The sequence below is a fragment of the Mercurialis annua genome, linkage group LG6, assembly GCF_937616625.2.
Source record: "Mercurialis annua linkage group LG6, ddMerAnnu1.2, whole genome shotgun sequence".
Taxonomy (NCBI): domain Eukaryota; kingdom Viridiplantae; phylum Streptophyta; class Magnoliopsida; order Malpighiales; family Euphorbiaceae; genus Mercurialis; species Mercurialis annua.
In genome coordinates this window covers 11,833,963-11,850,232 of record NC_065575.1, presented here as the reverse complement: position 1 = coordinate 11,850,232, position 16,270 = coordinate 11,833,963, and the positions used below count along the sequence as shown (strand labels likewise).

At 32.3% G+C, this 16,270-nt stretch overlaps 2 protein-coding genes and 1 non-coding gene across 7 annotated transcripts; 1 reads left to right on the top strand and 2 right to left on the bottom strand.

The window, feature by feature from the left end:
• Nucleotides 1-295: 295 nt before the first annotated feature.
• Nucleotides 296-4,415, bottom strand: LOC126686948 (nuclear transport factor 2). Its single transcript, XM_050381260.2, has 9 exons — nucleotides 4,160-4,415; nucleotides 3,381-3,574; nucleotides 2,518-2,818; nucleotides 2,179-2,444; nucleotides 1,938-2,094; nucleotides 1,696-1,817; nucleotides 1,517-1,582; nucleotides 856-907; nucleotides 296-753 (listed from the first exon to the last, which is right to left on the bottom strand). Exons 2-9 carry the CDS (start codon nucleotides 3,570-3,572, stop codon nucleotides 494-496), a joined length of 1,416 nt encoding a protein of 471 aa, XP_050237217.1. The 5' UTR covers nucleotides 3,573-3,574; nucleotides 4,160-4,415; the 3' UTR covers nucleotides 296-493.
• Nucleotides 4,416-8,088: 3,673 nt separating this feature from the next.
• Nucleotides 8,089-8,160, bottom strand: TRNAT-CGU (transfer RNA threonine (anticodon CGU)). Its single transcript has one exon. It is a non-coding gene; the product is annotated as a tRNA-Thr (tRNA).
• Nucleotides 8,161-8,225: 65 nt separating this feature from the next.
• On the top strand, nucleotides 8,226-13,610 carry LOC126686946 (uncharacterized). Of its 5 annotated transcripts, XM_050381252.2 has the most exons (13): nucleotides 8,233-8,574; nucleotides 8,661-8,842; nucleotides 8,916-9,051; nucleotides 9,375-9,584; nucleotides 9,807-9,904; nucleotides 10,059-10,173; nucleotides 10,774-10,879; nucleotides 11,417-11,510; nucleotides 11,794-11,990; nucleotides 12,617-12,716; nucleotides 12,800-12,916; nucleotides 13,250-13,306; nucleotides 13,394-13,610. In XM_050381252.2, exons 1-13 carry the CDS (start codon nucleotides 8,268-8,270, stop codon nucleotides 13,493-13,495), a joined length of 1,821 nt encoding a protein of 606 aa, XP_050237209.1. In that variant the 5' UTR covers nucleotides 8,233-8,267; the 3' UTR covers nucleotides 13,496-13,610. The 5 variants fall into 5 exon arrangements, with proteins under 5 accessions (XP_050237211.1, XP_050237210.1, XP_050237212.1 ...); XM_050381254.2 differs by lacking the exons at nucleotides 12,617-12,716; nucleotides 12,800-12,916; nucleotides 13,250-13,306; nucleotides 13,394-13,610 and adding exons at nucleotides 12,231-12,321; nucleotides 12,425-12,609 and having other exon boundaries at nucleotides 8,226-8,574; XM_050381253.2 differs by lacking the exons at nucleotides 12,617-12,716; nucleotides 12,800-12,916; nucleotides 13,250-13,306; nucleotides 13,394-13,610 and adding exons at nucleotides 12,231-12,321; nucleotides 12,420-12,609 and having other exon boundaries at nucleotides 8,226-8,574.
• The last annotated feature ends 2,660 nt before the right edge of the window (nucleotides 13,611-16,270 follow it).

The following is a 16,270-nucleotide window of genomic DNA, read 5'->3' as shown; positions in this document are numbered from 1 at the left end:
CCTTAAAATATGTAGTTCTGCAAGATTTTTTTTTAAATGAATAGTTCTGCAAGAGTTGTACTAAAACAATAAAGATAAAAAGTAATAAGAATATCTTTCAAGGTATTTAAAGAGCGCATATAAGCTATTTAAAATTTTTCATAATCACTCAAACCTTCAATATCGTTAAGCTGTTGAAATAGATCCCCTCGCTGAAAAAAAACCCGTAAAAATAACTAAAAACTTAAGGGACTAAACTAAATGAAGAAAAGAACATCAAAAATTCAAGCTCCAACATTGTATAAGAGAAAAAATATTTAAAAAATTGTTTTTTATATAGAAAAGGCTTGCATAAAATGTTTGTTATAATTTTAGTTCCAGTGCCAATCTCTTAAAAATGACTCTATTAAGAGAACTTAAGAAGTAGTAAAAGCCGCAATCTGATTGACTAAAAATACTATTCTATCTGAGAACTTGGATATTAGTAAACAAAATTCTACCACAAAGCAGCAGCCTAGTTCTTCCCACCTTCCACTTGGGCTTGACCTTCGCCTTGTCCTTGTCGGGAAGCTCTTCCGCCTCCATTCTGATACACTTTCTGGTTAGCTTCTCCATTGCGTCTGGGAGTACCACGAGATTGACCCGATAACCCACCCTGATTGTCAAACTCATTTCTTCCATGGCCCCCACGGCCTCCGCCGTTTCCACGATTCCTAAAATTGTCCCCGCGGAAACCAGTCTTTCTAGGTGGAAATTTACCGCCCTCGTTATTAGCTGTAAAAGAAATCCAAATAAGCTAAGAAGCCAAAAAAGAGGATTGCAAAACAAAGAGTGTTTTTAGACTTTCTGAGAAAGAAAAAAGAGATGTAAACTTGCCTTTCTTTTCCTCTATATGAGCTAGTCTTCCACCAATATCAATAGAAGAAACCTGAACCAGAGTGCATTTAGATGCGAGGCAAAAGTAGGAGAGATGATGCATATGCCAATTTTGATATAGCCAAAAATTGACATTTTTAAACTCAGAAAAAAAAAAAGTAGAGCAAGTATACATAACACTGACAGAACAGAGCAAACAAAATTAAAGATTCACCGAGTAAAATACCCGCACCAAGATTTCTCAAAAAAGAATTGCACAAAATAAGTTTAAGCTAGTGGATTTTTAATTTGATTTTGGAAAATGCTTTCTTTACAAAAAAAAAACATTTAAGATCGGATAGGAGAAACAAAGAGATTGATCTTTTCTAAGAGTTCCACAGAAAATCCAGGTATTTTGTCTGCAGTGCCACACCTTCCATTTATTGTTATCACTCATACAATAGTGGCTAAGATCAGACTTGATTTAATATGTAGTTAAAAGCGCTGATCACCAGCTAGAGAATAGTTAGAAAGACAAAATATAAAGAAAAATGCCAATACCATTAACATATCAGGTGGATACAAGAAAAAAAAATTGATGACGAGAAACAAGGTTCTTCACTGGAGGACAAAAAAAACAGAATGCAGGAAGATATCAAGTCTTAAGGGGAAGTAACCATACCTCAAGGGCACTCTGCATAGAGTTTGCAGATTCAAATTCCACAAAGCCGAAACAGTTCTTTTCTATCTGGACAAAGGAATTCCAAATAACATATAAGTCTTAAAAATACAAATTCTTAAAAGTAGTTTTCATTTAACTGCATTGAGAATAGCCTGAACATAATTAAATCAGATACAGACCTTATAACTTCTGACTTGAACGCCATTAGGTTTAATAGGCCCAAATTTCTCAAAGGTCTCTTTCAGCTGTTGTACAGTTGCACTCATGGGCAAATTGGCAACAAATATGGAGTGGCCCTTAACTGCATCATTTGAAAAGATGTGTGTTAAGTTAAGAGGTACGCACAGGGACAGCTACAGGTAACTCATAGAAGCCAAGAAGGCATGAACTCAGAAATAGGAAACACAATAAGAATAAAAACCTATATTGTTGCTCTTCTCCACAAGTTTGTCAGTAGCTGGGGGAGCTGAAACTTCAGGTGCCACAGGTGCAACTGCAGGTGCTTGATACCGTTTGACAGGTTTGGTAGGTAAAGCCCTTTGTTGGAATGGCTGCTTTTTATAATTCAAAGCATTTGCCTGAGAATGCAAGATGAAAATTAATATTATTCATAAATGGTAACGATGCTTTGTATGAAACATATCAGTGAGTCAGTGACTCACTACTGATGCGTAAGACTTCTTAGGAGTGTCCTCCTGGACAGTAGAAGCAGCCACATCAGAAACTGGGAGATCATCGCTTTCTTGAATATCAACTGGAACTTGGTCACCATCTGTACCAACAGAATGACTAGAAACAGCTTCTTCATCAAGAGTAGAAATATTTCCATTTTCCAAAGGATAAATGGACTCCTTAGCTTGAACAGTTTCCTCCTCCAAAGGGGTGGTTGTCGTATCAGGCACAGTGTGATCCGAAACCAGAGTTGGCTCTATAATAGCAGAAGCCACAAGTATAAGTATCTGGACTATACCAACAGCAAAGCAAAACGTAAATAAACCTACCAGGATCAGGTGTCACAGGAGCAGTTATCGCTGCGTCATCAGCATCATAAGTTTTGGTGGATGCTGCTTCCTCTACACCAACATACCTAAAGAGGTCATTCAATACAAAGTATGAATGGCCTTGCGCTTGTGGTTCCAAAAAGAATACTTGTGAGAATTTTCTAGGGATGTTGTCCTTTTCGGTGAAGAATCCAGTCACCATAACAATAACTCCATCCCCAAAAGACAGTTGAGCATCAAGCGTCAAAATCTCAACCACATAACTTTTATAATCAACAGAAAGGATCATTTTATCAATGCCCTGCACCAGGAAAAATATAGAATTTATTTATTAAAACATTAAAAAAAAACACCGACCAAAGTTCTCAACTTCACAATGCTAGATCAAACAGAATAAACGCATCAACAACAGAAGAAATAAATATTGCCTACAAGTGAAGAGAGAGCTTAAGTGCTCAGGCCGAAAACAAAACTGAAACTCACTCAGATCGGAAACAACTGTTAGCAACCAAGCTTGTAAAACACAGCACATTAGACTAAAAACAAAATACCTTAGGAAATACTTTTAGCCTACACAACAAGATGGATAGGCAGAAGAGGGAAACAATTGTCACATGATATACCATTTTTCACATTCAGGCACAAATAAAGGGTAATTGAAATTTGCTGACCCGAAATAAATTCTCGATGTCCTCTAAGGGGACAATAAAATTGTGAATAAAAGATCATCATACACATGAACCATGTTATCTGGTAAATATGCAACTAATATCAAAAAACTACTAGCCTCAATACCAATTATTAAATTATACCATGCAGTCAAAACAACTACATATAGTTCATTGCTTTTCCACAGAACTTACGTCTAAAGTTGTCACGTCTTGCATAACACCATCAGGTCCTAGCCTGCTAATTGTACTTGAATTCTGGTAAAATCTATGAACACTCTCTGGAGATTTAGAGAGCATATTGTAGTAGTGCTCCACAAAGGCTTGCGCCACCACTTTTGCAGAGGGTCGTCCAGTGGGAGTAGATTCTTCTGCCTGGTTTTCCATATCTGCCAAAGTACATTCACACTATATTGTTAGATACGGATGAGTACAACAAATATAAATTGAACAAATTCAATAAAAACAGTAACTAAGGTATATAAATAAAAGAAAAAACTAAAATATCATAGAATATCAGCGGATACACAACTTGCTTATACGACAGGCAAATTAAACTACAAATTATGAGATCTTAGTAGGCTACTTAAACCCTAAGACATAAGATTGATGATAGTTAAACATAACTTTAACCCTAAGACTAAAACCTCTAAAGAATGATAGTTAAACATAACTAAAACCTCTTAAGAAATCAAACATATAAAAGCAAAAACAAACCAACCAACTCAATTTAGTCAATGCATGAACTGAAACAAAGACTTAGTAAGAAACCCCACCAAACCCTAAACCTACAAATCTTCAACTAAAATCTCAAGTCAAAAATACTAAACCCTAAATTTAATGGCAGCCAAGATTCAACTAAAAACCCAAATTAAACGATTTAACGAAACAAGATCTCTAAAAGACTCCAACTTTTACGAATAAATGACAGATCTAATAAAAAAAAGCAAAGAAACGAACAAGAAAATTCTAACCTTTGATAAAAATCAACGCAATAAATGCAAATCCCTAAAAAGATCGATACTTTAATGGAATCAAGAAACGGAAAAGTTCAAAGCTTTGATCAAAATCTCGCCAATCCAACTTATTGGCGAGGCACCAAACAATAATTGATAAAAGAATTAGAAGAAATTAGAGAGAGATGGATGAATAAAGCTACTTTAATTTGATGTAAAGAATGAAAATTTATTAGGAAAAAAATAGAGAGTTTTAGGGATTTGATGATTCTTTTAATAAATTTTGGTTTGGTTTTGCAGATTTATTCACTATCAGTGTTTGAGGTGGGCCATGTTATTGTAGCACGTGACACTCAAACCTGAGTGCACCAACTACCAACTACTAGCTACCAAATTATTTTATTTCATTTTATTTTATTTAAAAAAAAAACAAATTTATTTGAAATTACCAAGCAATTCAGCCCAATTATTTAGGTATTTGGTGACTTTCTTTTGAGAAGAAGATAAAATATGGAGTATGTTTTTTTAATGAAAATGTATTTGATGAAGGTGTTGGCTAATTTGCAAGTTTTTAATTTCAGAATTTCATTATTGTTATCATTTTTATATTTTGTAGATCATTATAAAACTACAAGTGCTTATAGATTGCTATAATTTATTTTCATATGATGGAATGTATACAAAATTTATGATAGATAATCTACAGTTTCGAATCTATTTTTGTTTGACCTCGATCTATATTTGAATTCTTAAAAATATAAATTATTTTTTAGATATAACAATAAAATATCATTAACAGAAGTGCATCTTCCTTTTAACTATCTAGTTTCATATTACGTGATACGCACATGGCTTGTTATGTAACTAGTCAATTTATATTATTAATAAAATTTATTATTAATTATACTAATATATTTTATTCATAATCAATATTAAATTAGTTATCTTTATTAAAAATAAATATAATTAATTTTGTTTTTAAATTTAAAACTAATTAATGTTAATAACGTACATTTACTTATAAATTATTATAATTATACCAATGGATTTTTTTTATCTATAATAGTAAATAAGTAAGACTTTTTATTGGTTAAGAAAATATTTTGTGAGTTGGATTACATTTATTGTATTAATTAAATTCATTCTAAATAACAATGTTTTTTATTTTTAGTTATTCTTAAATTAGTTAGAGTTTTGATTGAATTAGGAAATATTTTAGAGATTATTTTCGAAATACCTGTTTTTGACAAAGTATTTACAACATTTTGTCTCATCTTTTCCTCTTTTCTGTCGCTACCTATTTCTCTAACATATTTACCAAAAATACACAACTAACGGGACACAGGCAACGCGTTACTCATTTGTTTAAAGAACAAACTACGATTTTGCTAAGATCCCAAAATAGAAAATGAAGAACAGAGAACAATTTTGAATCCCTAATTACATACAAAAATTATCAGAGATTGATTGAGATCGCGCTATTTTAGTTCGAGATAATTGATTGTAGTCGCGTTTCGTAGATTGAAATCGTGCTGCTTTTGTTTGAAGTAATTTTTTTCAATTCGCGATTATCAAATTCAACTCAAATCGGATTTGATTGAAATCGCTATTTTTGTTCGAGGTAATTCATTGATTTGATTTTATTTACTGTCAAGTTTCATTTGTTATCTGATAAATTAACAATGTTATGAAAAAAAATTGATTTATACAGAATGGATACAACGAAAATCATAGTTTTGATTCAGTATAACGGTTATTAAAAAGATGATATGGAATATAGAGATTTCAAATCAAAGGAGTTTCAATTGACAAAAATTGAAATTATAAAGCATTGTTAGATATGATGAAAAAACTACAGAAGCTTGAGGACAGTGATAATAAAATCAGAATACGATATCAGGTATTTTTAATTATTCAGTTATTCACATATTGATGATTTTGTCTAAAGTAATAACTTGATGCATTGTCAGCTAGATATTGTTATATTTCTTGTTAAGTGAAGATGTAATTAATTATAGTGTATTATTGGTGTATTATTCATAACTTTTTGTTATTAAGTGTATACAATGCTCGAGAATACTTCATATAAATATAGTAAACATGAATTTCTGTTCTAAATTTTGTTTTTCAGATCAAGAATCATCTACCAGCAATTACAATAGATGATGATCAAACACTATCTTTCTATTTCGATTTAAAACAAAGAGAAATAGATAACACAATGTTTCCAATTTGTGTTGATTTTCAAGATATATCTGAACCAAATTCTTACTACTCAATTGGACAAAAATTAGTGGATTATGAAATTTCTGAAGAACTAAATTCTAGAGTTTCTGAAAATGTGATCGAAAAGCTGCAATATATCAATTCATCTATTCAAGTGAGTGAACAAGGTCAAAAATCAGCAGTGAGGTGGAAGGAAGAGGAAATGTAAATCATAAATAAATTAATTTAATTAATTTAATTTGAGTTTACATTAAGTTGACATTGAGTTGACATTTAGTGAATATTGAATTTATATTAAAATTACACTAAATTTATATACAATTTATATTTAATTTTAATTAGAGTTAAAATAAATTTATACTAAGGCAATCAGTATGTGGAAATTCCATAGCATTATTAGGCTCAGTAGGAATTAAATCATGTATAATCATAAATTTCAAGTCAAAATCGAAGATTAAAAAAATAATAAGATGTTTTGCACCATTCTGTCAATTATTTAATAATCACAAAATTAGAAGTGAAAAACTGCATTTTGTGTTGCTCCATATGTTATTACTAGTCCATTTTATAACATATAGACTAATGGATACAGGTAGATGGGACAGTTCACGAAGGAGAGATCATTAGCTTGGAATGTTTAAGTGAAGAAAATTAAAACCTCCAGAATATCATGGCATCTACAGCAAATGAATAAAAAAATTACAATGAAATTAACAATAACAATAACCAGATTTAGAAATAAGAGAAATTAATAAAAAAAAAATAACACTAATAATTGCAAAATAAGCATCTATTGAAAATGCTATTGCATAATTTTATTTTTTTTGGGTCGCTAACGTATAGTTTTTTTTTTATTTTCTTGTATTAATCGAGTTTGATTTAGTGATCTTTTAAAGGTTTAGAAATTATTCTAAATATTGGAATATTAATATTAATTAATTTTTATTTCTAAGAGAAGAAAGCAATATCATTTTATATTTTTACTTATTTAAAAAAATAACTTTAATCTATTAAATGTTTTAATTACAGAATCGAATAAGTTTCACACATTTATATCTATCTATGTCTATATCTATATCTATACTATATATAAAAGTACGGATGGGGGGAACATACAAATTTACATAATAATCCTTTTCAGTTTATTACTAAATAAAGGTTTTATAGTCATTAACTAATTAGTTATTTAATTAATCACTATTATAATTAAAGTCCTAATTAGGATATGTAGCTAAATTATATCTAATTTAATTTTTAATATGTAAAAAATAATTAAATTGTCTCCAAATTAGTAGGAATACCTATTTTTTAGTTTGATTAAACTACAAAATTAAAAAACTGTATTTAGTCAATATATTATTATTTAAATTTCAATCTTATTATTTTTAAACATATTATTAATAAAATTAAATTAATTAATTAATTATGTTTATTATAAAACCAAAAGAAGAATAAATTCAATATGGAAAAAAATTTACTAACCGAATATATTATATTTACTTTTACAAAAATTCTTAATTAATTTAATATTAATTATAAATAAAATATTGATATAATTATAATAAATTTACTGATACATACATTGACGAGTTACGTTACGAGTCACGTAATGCGAGACTATTAGTATAAAGTATAAACATTTTTTTAGATTCTAGATATCTCCATCAGTGGAGAACAAGGGTAATAAAATCAAAATTATATACTATAAAAAACTTAAAAAAAGCTCCCAGCGAGGATCGAACTCGCGACCTTTCGCTTACGAAGCGAACGCACTACCACTATGCTATGGAAGCCGACGAATGCCTTTATCCAAAACAAATTAGAAATTCTAAATCCCCACTATTCATCTTTAATCAAAACCCCACGGCTAGCAGCAGCACCAGCAAGAAGCGGAAAAGAAATGTGCGGAATCGCGTTGCTAATCTCCGGCGTCCGAATTCAACGATCATCATCATCTGATCACAATAATCTTGAGAAACCTTTACTAAACAACAATTCAAATTTTACATTTTCAATAGATGATCTCAAACTAGCTCTACACAGAAGAGGACCTGATAGTTTAGGTTACAAAAAACTTATAATTACTGCAAATGAGTTTGAACTAGAATCTTCCTTGCAATTTCTTGCTGCCACGTTGCAACTTAGAGGATTACACTCTATTACTCAGCCTTTTGTTGATTCTTCCAACAACGTCCTTATTTATAATGGTATTTGTTTTGTATTTAGTATTGTTGAATGTTGGTTATTCAATTGTGATTTAGTGCTTTTTGTTTGTTTGTTTGTTTGGTTTTAGGTGAAATCTTTGGAGGTGTTCATGTTGGGAGTGATGAAAATGATGGTGAAATGCTTATGAAAGCTCTTGAAAATTGCTGTTCATGTACTTCTTGTGACCATAGAAGTGATTGCTCTGGGAATGATTCAGTGTTGGATGTTCTTTCAAGGATTAAGGGACCGTGGGCTCTCGTATATTGGCAGGTAATCATGGATTTTATGGTTTGCATCACAGTTTTGTAAGCTGAGTTTTTGATGGTTTGTATAATATGTTTAGGATAGTTCGAAAACCTTGTGGTTTGGTCGGGATGCCTTTGGGAGGCGTAGTCTCCTTGTTCGCTGGCCAACTGTTGATGACCCGCGGTTTATGCTGTCTTCGGTGTCGCCATTTTCTTCTGTTGATGGGAGTTCTGGTATATAAATGCTTGGTAGACGTTTTTTTATCTTAATCCTTTGTAGTTTCTGTTGTTTCGTATTCATCACAAATATAATAGTACTTTGTAATACAAATGTGAGCAAGAGTGTTAAAAATAGTTCTTATTACCATTTCAAAATATGAGTATGGTTTGCGGTGTACTTTTTTTTTTTTTGAGGAAGGGTTTGCGGTGTACTTAGTTTCATGTAATCTACACACCTTGGAAGACCATGAAAAATGCATTATTTTGATAAAACTGCAAACCATGCTATCCTGGTGGGTGGTGGTAATATTTTAAGACATACTATTGTTTTGGTTCAGATTTTGAAGTTGGAGAGAGCACCGATACAAATTTATGGGAGGAGCTTTTGTGTGGCATATACAGTTTATCAATGGATTCTTCAGCAGTGCATGGATGTCTTTCTGGTGAAGTCAAAAAACATGAATGGCCTAATGACATGCTAAAAGAACTTATCAAATGGGAGAGAGTTTCTGTTGAACCTAAATTGGAAGACCTATATTTTTCATGTGGTAAGACCCCATTAGCCAAAGTATTAACTGTTTCTTCAAATGTAATGCCATTTGATTTAGTTAATTATGTCCATTGTTCACAAAATGCAAGGCATGAGAACTCCAAACTTCAATTAGTAAACATTTCATTTTGAATTTTGAGAATGGGTTTCGAAATTTTATTAATTCTTCTATCATCACTCATCAGGTTTTTTTTTATTCTAAATTTTCTGACTTTACTAGGGCCTGAGCAGACCACAATTTTAGTGCCAGCTCAGAATGTGTTAACTGCTCTGAGGAAATCACTAATGCTGCGTACATCACTACACAAAAAAAATCAGGTCTGGACCTCACCCTTTTAATTGCCTGAATTATCCGGGCAGAAAATGAAATCTTGTTATCTTGTTGATCAATAATTGTCATTTAGAATCCGCAATCTTTTTGCTAAGTGATTTGTATATTCAATTAAAGTAAAAGCTTTCCGTTAATGCATAGGCGGAGTCATCTTATAGTCGGAATGGGGAACTTGTTCCAGTCGCAGTTCTTTTTTCTGGCGGATTGGATTCTATGATCCTTGCAGCACTCTTGGATGAGTGCCTAGATCCCAGCTGTAAGTATATAGTAAACTGGCTTCATGTTTCTTAACTTTGATTTTCTTTCATAAATGTGTTCTGCTAATCTGTATTTTTAAATTTAAAATGTTTTCAAAAGCTCTTACTTTCTGCTGCAGCTCATAGCATGGTAGAAGTTGTAATACTTGCATAGTTGCCTTGCATCTTAACTTTTTTTCTAAGTTGTCTATCATGGCTTGTTTTCATATGAAACTAGTACACTTATGTTGCTGCAACCTATAGTTTAGGTTATTTTATTTTAATGCTGACAAATGTCTGTCTGCCACTGTTACACCTTTATTTCATGGCTAATCCACCTCATTTCACTTAGCAAAAATGGCTTTGTTTCTTGTTATAGTGGTCTTTTGGAGAGATATATTATTTACTTTCAACTTAAGTTTTGAATGGATCACAAATTATAGGAATTAATAGTCCTTTATGTGAAACATTGGCAAAACGTCTACTATTTTTTATGCTCTATACCCTCTTTCTTTTGTAGGTCATTGAGTGAAATTGTCTTCTAAGACAAGAAAAACAATCAAAATGTAGTTTTCTGAAACCTTTTGCCTGCCTAATTCATTATTAATTATTTGTGGCAGTCGGAATTGATTTACTAAATGTGAGCTTTGACGGTCAGTTTGCTCCTGATAGAATCTCTTCCAAGACAGGAGTAGCAGAACTTAGAAGAATTGCACCCTTGAGAAGGTACAAAGTCAAATGTTTTCATGGATCTGATGATTCATGTCCTGGGACTTGGTAGCATTTACTAAGAATAACTTATCGCTATAGGCTAGCGCTATTGGGAAATTGTGGAAAAGCATAATGAAAATTAGATAATAGAATAGCAGAAAGAGCATTACATTGACAAAGTTGGATGGTAACTATATATCAAAGCTATTATGAGCTAGGAGTCTTGAACATGTTAAGATTATCTCAATAATAAGAATAGAAAGAGTTTATGATGGTGAGGGGCTGTTGCACTCTAACCCATTTATAATTAATTACTCCCACATATTAATCAATCAATAATTCTAAAACCCAACAAGTAAAAAATATCATGTTTCTAGATTCTAATAAACTAGGAGACCAAATGAATTCCACATGGGAAGAGACAGAGACTTGAGCTGCATACTTTCTTGCGATAAGTTGGGCAAAGCTTGATTTTAGTATGTAATGACTTTTGAATGTCTTCTGTTTATTGCATTCCTTATATTAAACTCAGTTTTAATTTGGTAAATGCAGGTGGAATCTTGTAGAGATTGATGCTGATTTATCAAAGTTGGTTTTGGAAACAAAGCATGTTATGTCGCTCATTAACCCAGCAAATACCTATATGGTAGGTAGTTTATTTCTATCAATGAACATATTTTTCTCCACAAGATCTTTTCCGGAACAGTAAAATAGCAGTTATGGGAAATTGAGCATTTTGTGATATCTAATCTGGAGTTTGGGCGTCATCTTAATAAAATAGTTTTTATAAGGTCAAATTACATAGCGGAATGCATGTCCTGTGGCGGTTTCAAATATTAAATGGCTTCTAACATTTTAAACATGTAAGAAATCTTTATTTGGTGGTGACCTTCCCTTGAAAAATTGCATTTGTGGGCATAATGTTGCAGGACCTAAATATAGGAATTGCTTTATGGCTGGCTGCAAGTGGTTATGGTTGGGTCTCTCGAGGAACTAGCAATAGCAAGGATGAAAGCGAACAACGTGTCAGATATGAGTCCCAGGCCAGGATTGTCTTAGTTGGCTCTGGTGCTGATGAGCAGTGTGCTGGTTATGGAAGGCATAGAACAAAATATAGAAGCGGAAGGTAATAAATTTAAACTATTACTATGTAGTATCTGTTCTACTTTTGTAATGGCATAGACTTGGACTTGCATATGAAGTACAGTACAGGTTATTTTTGTTTATTTTGTCCTCAAGTCCGTTATGTAGCTTCGGAGTTAAATGATTACTCGGATTATGGCACCGTATAGACTAAATCTCTGTTGTTATGATATGATGCTTTGTTTTTTTTCTTATCCATCAATTATAAAACTTGAAAAAGAAGAGGGTGCAATCATCTTGGAAGGAGACAAAAACTGTTTGCAGGCACTTAGATACATACATATGTCAGTGTGAATTTAACACTATTTCATCTTGTAAGGAGCAAATTTTTTTAATATTAATTAATAAGTGAAATTTGCGAAACAGTACACTTAAAGTGTTTGAATGGTTCTTTGAAACTTGTGACCTGAAGAACAGGAAGATTTGGTAACATGGCAGTTCAGTGATATTCTCGCGTTATTGTTTAAGGAAAATTTATAGTCAATATTTTGGAGTTATATGTCGTGGACTGTATTTTGCGGATCAAGTACGAGGGATCGTATGGAGGTGTTGGGAGAAGTAGTGCTGATTTTGCTGTATTTGTTGTGGTTATTGGCATGCTATGATCAGTTGGGTTGGGCTGAATGAGGAAATGAAGTTGGACATGCAAAGAATATGGAAACGAAACATGGGCAGAGATGATAGATGCATTGCTGATAATGGGAAGGAGGTATTACTATTATCTCAGTCTTTTACCGATTCTCGTCTTTGTTCCTTTTATTTCATGCTAACCATCTAGTTTGCCTTCACTAGGCTAGATTTCCTTTCTTGGATGAAGATGTTATCAGAACTCTGCTTGACATTCCTTTATGGGAAGTTGCCAACCTTAATCAACCAAGCGGTACAGGTGATAAGAAGATTCTGAGAGAGGTTGGTTCTTTATTTCTTTTGTTTAGCTTACGCACTCTCTTTGTATTATAGCATTTGATTTATACCGGTATGCATCTCATTAGTAGTGTGCAAAAACCAAATCTAACTGATCTAAAAAATTTGGTTCAGTTCGACATTATAAATAAATCATTCCAGTTCAGTTTTGGTATACACCAAATCAAAAAAAATTCCAGATTATAAATAAATCAACCCGTTCCTCTGCATTGGATACGACTCCTAGGTTTTACTATAGCTCTCTAGTCGAATTAACTGTGGAAGTTTTTCGTTTTGAGTGGTTGGTAAATTAATATATTGTATCATCTGTTAATGAAGGTTGCAAAAATGCTTGGTTTACATGAGGCAGCAGTTCTTCCTAAAAGAGCAATCCAGGTTAGTGACATTTTATTAATACAAGTACAACTGCTTCATAGTTGAGTTTCAAAAGAAGTTCACTTCACTTGTGCTTTATTTTTGCAGTTTGGTTCTAGAATAGCAAGGGAATCAAATAGAAAGAACTTTGGAAGTAATAGAGCGGCAAACCAGGCTTCTGCCGGAAGCGTAGTAGTAAACATGTCATAGATATCTCACATTGTATTTTATATTGGATTTTATACAACCCATTGATTTAAGAAAAATTCATTGTTTGGTTTGATAAAAAGTTGAGAGAATTTATAGATTTAGAAAATTAACCATATCCTTCGAAATCCATCAATTCAAGTCTCATCTTCTAGAAACAAAAACTTGAATTATTTTTTTGTACATGATAGATTGTTCTAAAAATTTGGTGTTCCAGTTTTTTTTATATATATAAATTATTCGGTCCAAATAATAGAATCAATAAATTTATGAATTAAAATTGATTAATTTAGTAAAATTTATGAATTTTTAAAATTTAAAATTTAAGAGTTTCTCCACTCCGGTGTCAAATCAATCTCACAATACTATAATTTAGCATTTAGTATGTGAGTGCAGTGGTCGGACTCGTCCAGGCTTTGTGGCAACTTTTTAAAATAAAATAAAATTAGAGACGGGGGAGTGAGCCTCGAACACGAAATCTCTTACCAAGATGCATGTGGCTATTATCACTGTGCTACAAGAGCACTGGCAATTTTGGTCTGGTTTAATTTGAAAAATGAAATCACCACCTGACTTAGTTAGAAAATCCCTATTCTATCGATAAGATAACCTCACGCGCTTATGGATGAGAGATTGTGCATCAGACCAAGAGATTCGAGTTCGTGGACACAACCTAAACAGACATATTCCAAATAGAAATAACATCTCATCTAAACCGGAAGTCCAAAAGATAGCATACTGGAAAGTAAGTGCATAAATGTAAACATGCATTACATTTAAGATTCACATATGTGTCACGGCCCAAATTATTGAGCCGAGACCGGCGCTAGGGAATGGGAGTGGTAGCTCCGAAACCCGTAGCAAGCCTAAAACTACTAATAATTTTTCGCAATTAACAATATAATATTATATGTAAAACATTTTTAAAAAAACCCTTGTAGATAATATAATTATAAATATTAGGCCTAATGTCTTAAAAAACCCCGACCTTTTAGCCCCTTTTCAATCATACCCTGACGTTGAAAAATTGTCAATTTTACCCTATTTTGCATTTTTGTGTTTCAATTGTACCCTGAAAAATTAAATTAACGTCTTTTGCGTTTGGAAATTTGTTTAAAACATTCTCCATGTCTCGCATATATTAATTGTATATTTTTATAATTTATTTAAATTTAGTTAAATTAATTAAGAATTTAAATTAGTGTTAATTTGATTATGGTTTTTAGTTAGTTTTTAAAAATAAAGGACTTATTTGCACTTTTTTGAATAAAAAAGAATTTAATTTCATGTTTAGACTTAATTAATTGAATGATTTCATCATTTAAGTAAAAAAATTAACAAAAATTAAAATATTGGGGTACAATTGAAAACGGAAAATTAAAAAGTGGGTAAAATTGACAAATTTTCAACGTCGGGGTGGAATTGAAAAAAAGTTTAAAGGTGAGGGGTTTTTAAGTGATTAGGCCTAAATATTAAAGTATTATATTATAGTTTACAGTTAAAATTACTTATTTGAAATCAATTACAAAAACCTTCTATTGACGCCTACTGACTACTGCAGCTCTAGGAATTCGTACTTGTGCAAGTCCAACGACTTCTGGCACAATGGAGATGGTTTGTCTGATCCGACTCCGACTATACCTGCAAACATCAGAGTGAGGGGTCAGTATTTGGGAAAATACTGAGTGAGTTTGCAAGTTACTAATGGTATTATCAAAATATAGCATCGTATGCTTAATACGTATGTAAATTAATGATATAAGTAAACAGCAAACATTTTTAATTTAAAAGTGTGAGTCCAACTCACTAGATACGGTGACTTCAGACTACACCGTAGCCGAGTACTCACTCGTATCGAATTCAAAGTGTGAGTCCAACTCACTGGTGGGTCCAACCCACTAGATACGGGGCTCAGGTTACACCGTAACCGAGTTCACTCTCGTATCGTATTCGTATCATATCATACATAAATATATTAAATCTTAATCACAAAGTCAGACAATTTAGACTAACTCAATACTGGTAATCACATTAAATACTCATACTCAAAACAATGAATACAACAACATTCATATAATCAAATTCATCAAACATAATACCTTATACGAACGAATCATCTTCATACGATATATTGATAATAATATTCATATTGTATGCAAATAATTTTTATAATAATAATACGCGAAAGTAATTTTTCCACTCACAGTGACTGCTATCGAAAACTGCATTATCGTCACCCGACCACATAGGCTCCGTGCATTGTTTGATCTCGTAGCTATTCCAGCTCGACGGCCTGGTAGCCTAACGATACATCCTATTCCTATTCAAATCATATGTACGTTTAATTCATAAACGTAGACTAGTACTAAAATCCTAAGTTATAAACTTAGGTTAATATAATCGTATTTCAAATGCGACTCTTAATTTTTGATCATATTCTAATACTTAATCGAGATATTCGTTATGTCTCTTATTCATCGATTCTTAAATTTAGGTTCCTTATATCTCGAAACCCCAATCGAACACGTTATGTTCGATATTCAAATTTCTCGTTTTCGGGGTCCGTATTTCCTTTTCAATGTCCGACATTCTTAAAGTCGGAAACTAGGTTTAGATGGGGCAAAAGGCCCAAACAGGCGCGATTGCTGGCTGTGCGAGCGCACGAAAGGTCCCGTGCGTTCGCACAGTCCTGTGTGCGTTCGCACACCCCGTGTGCGTCGCACACCAAGTGTGTGTTCGCACACTGCGGTGTGCGTTCAGCCCCCGAAAAATGACTTT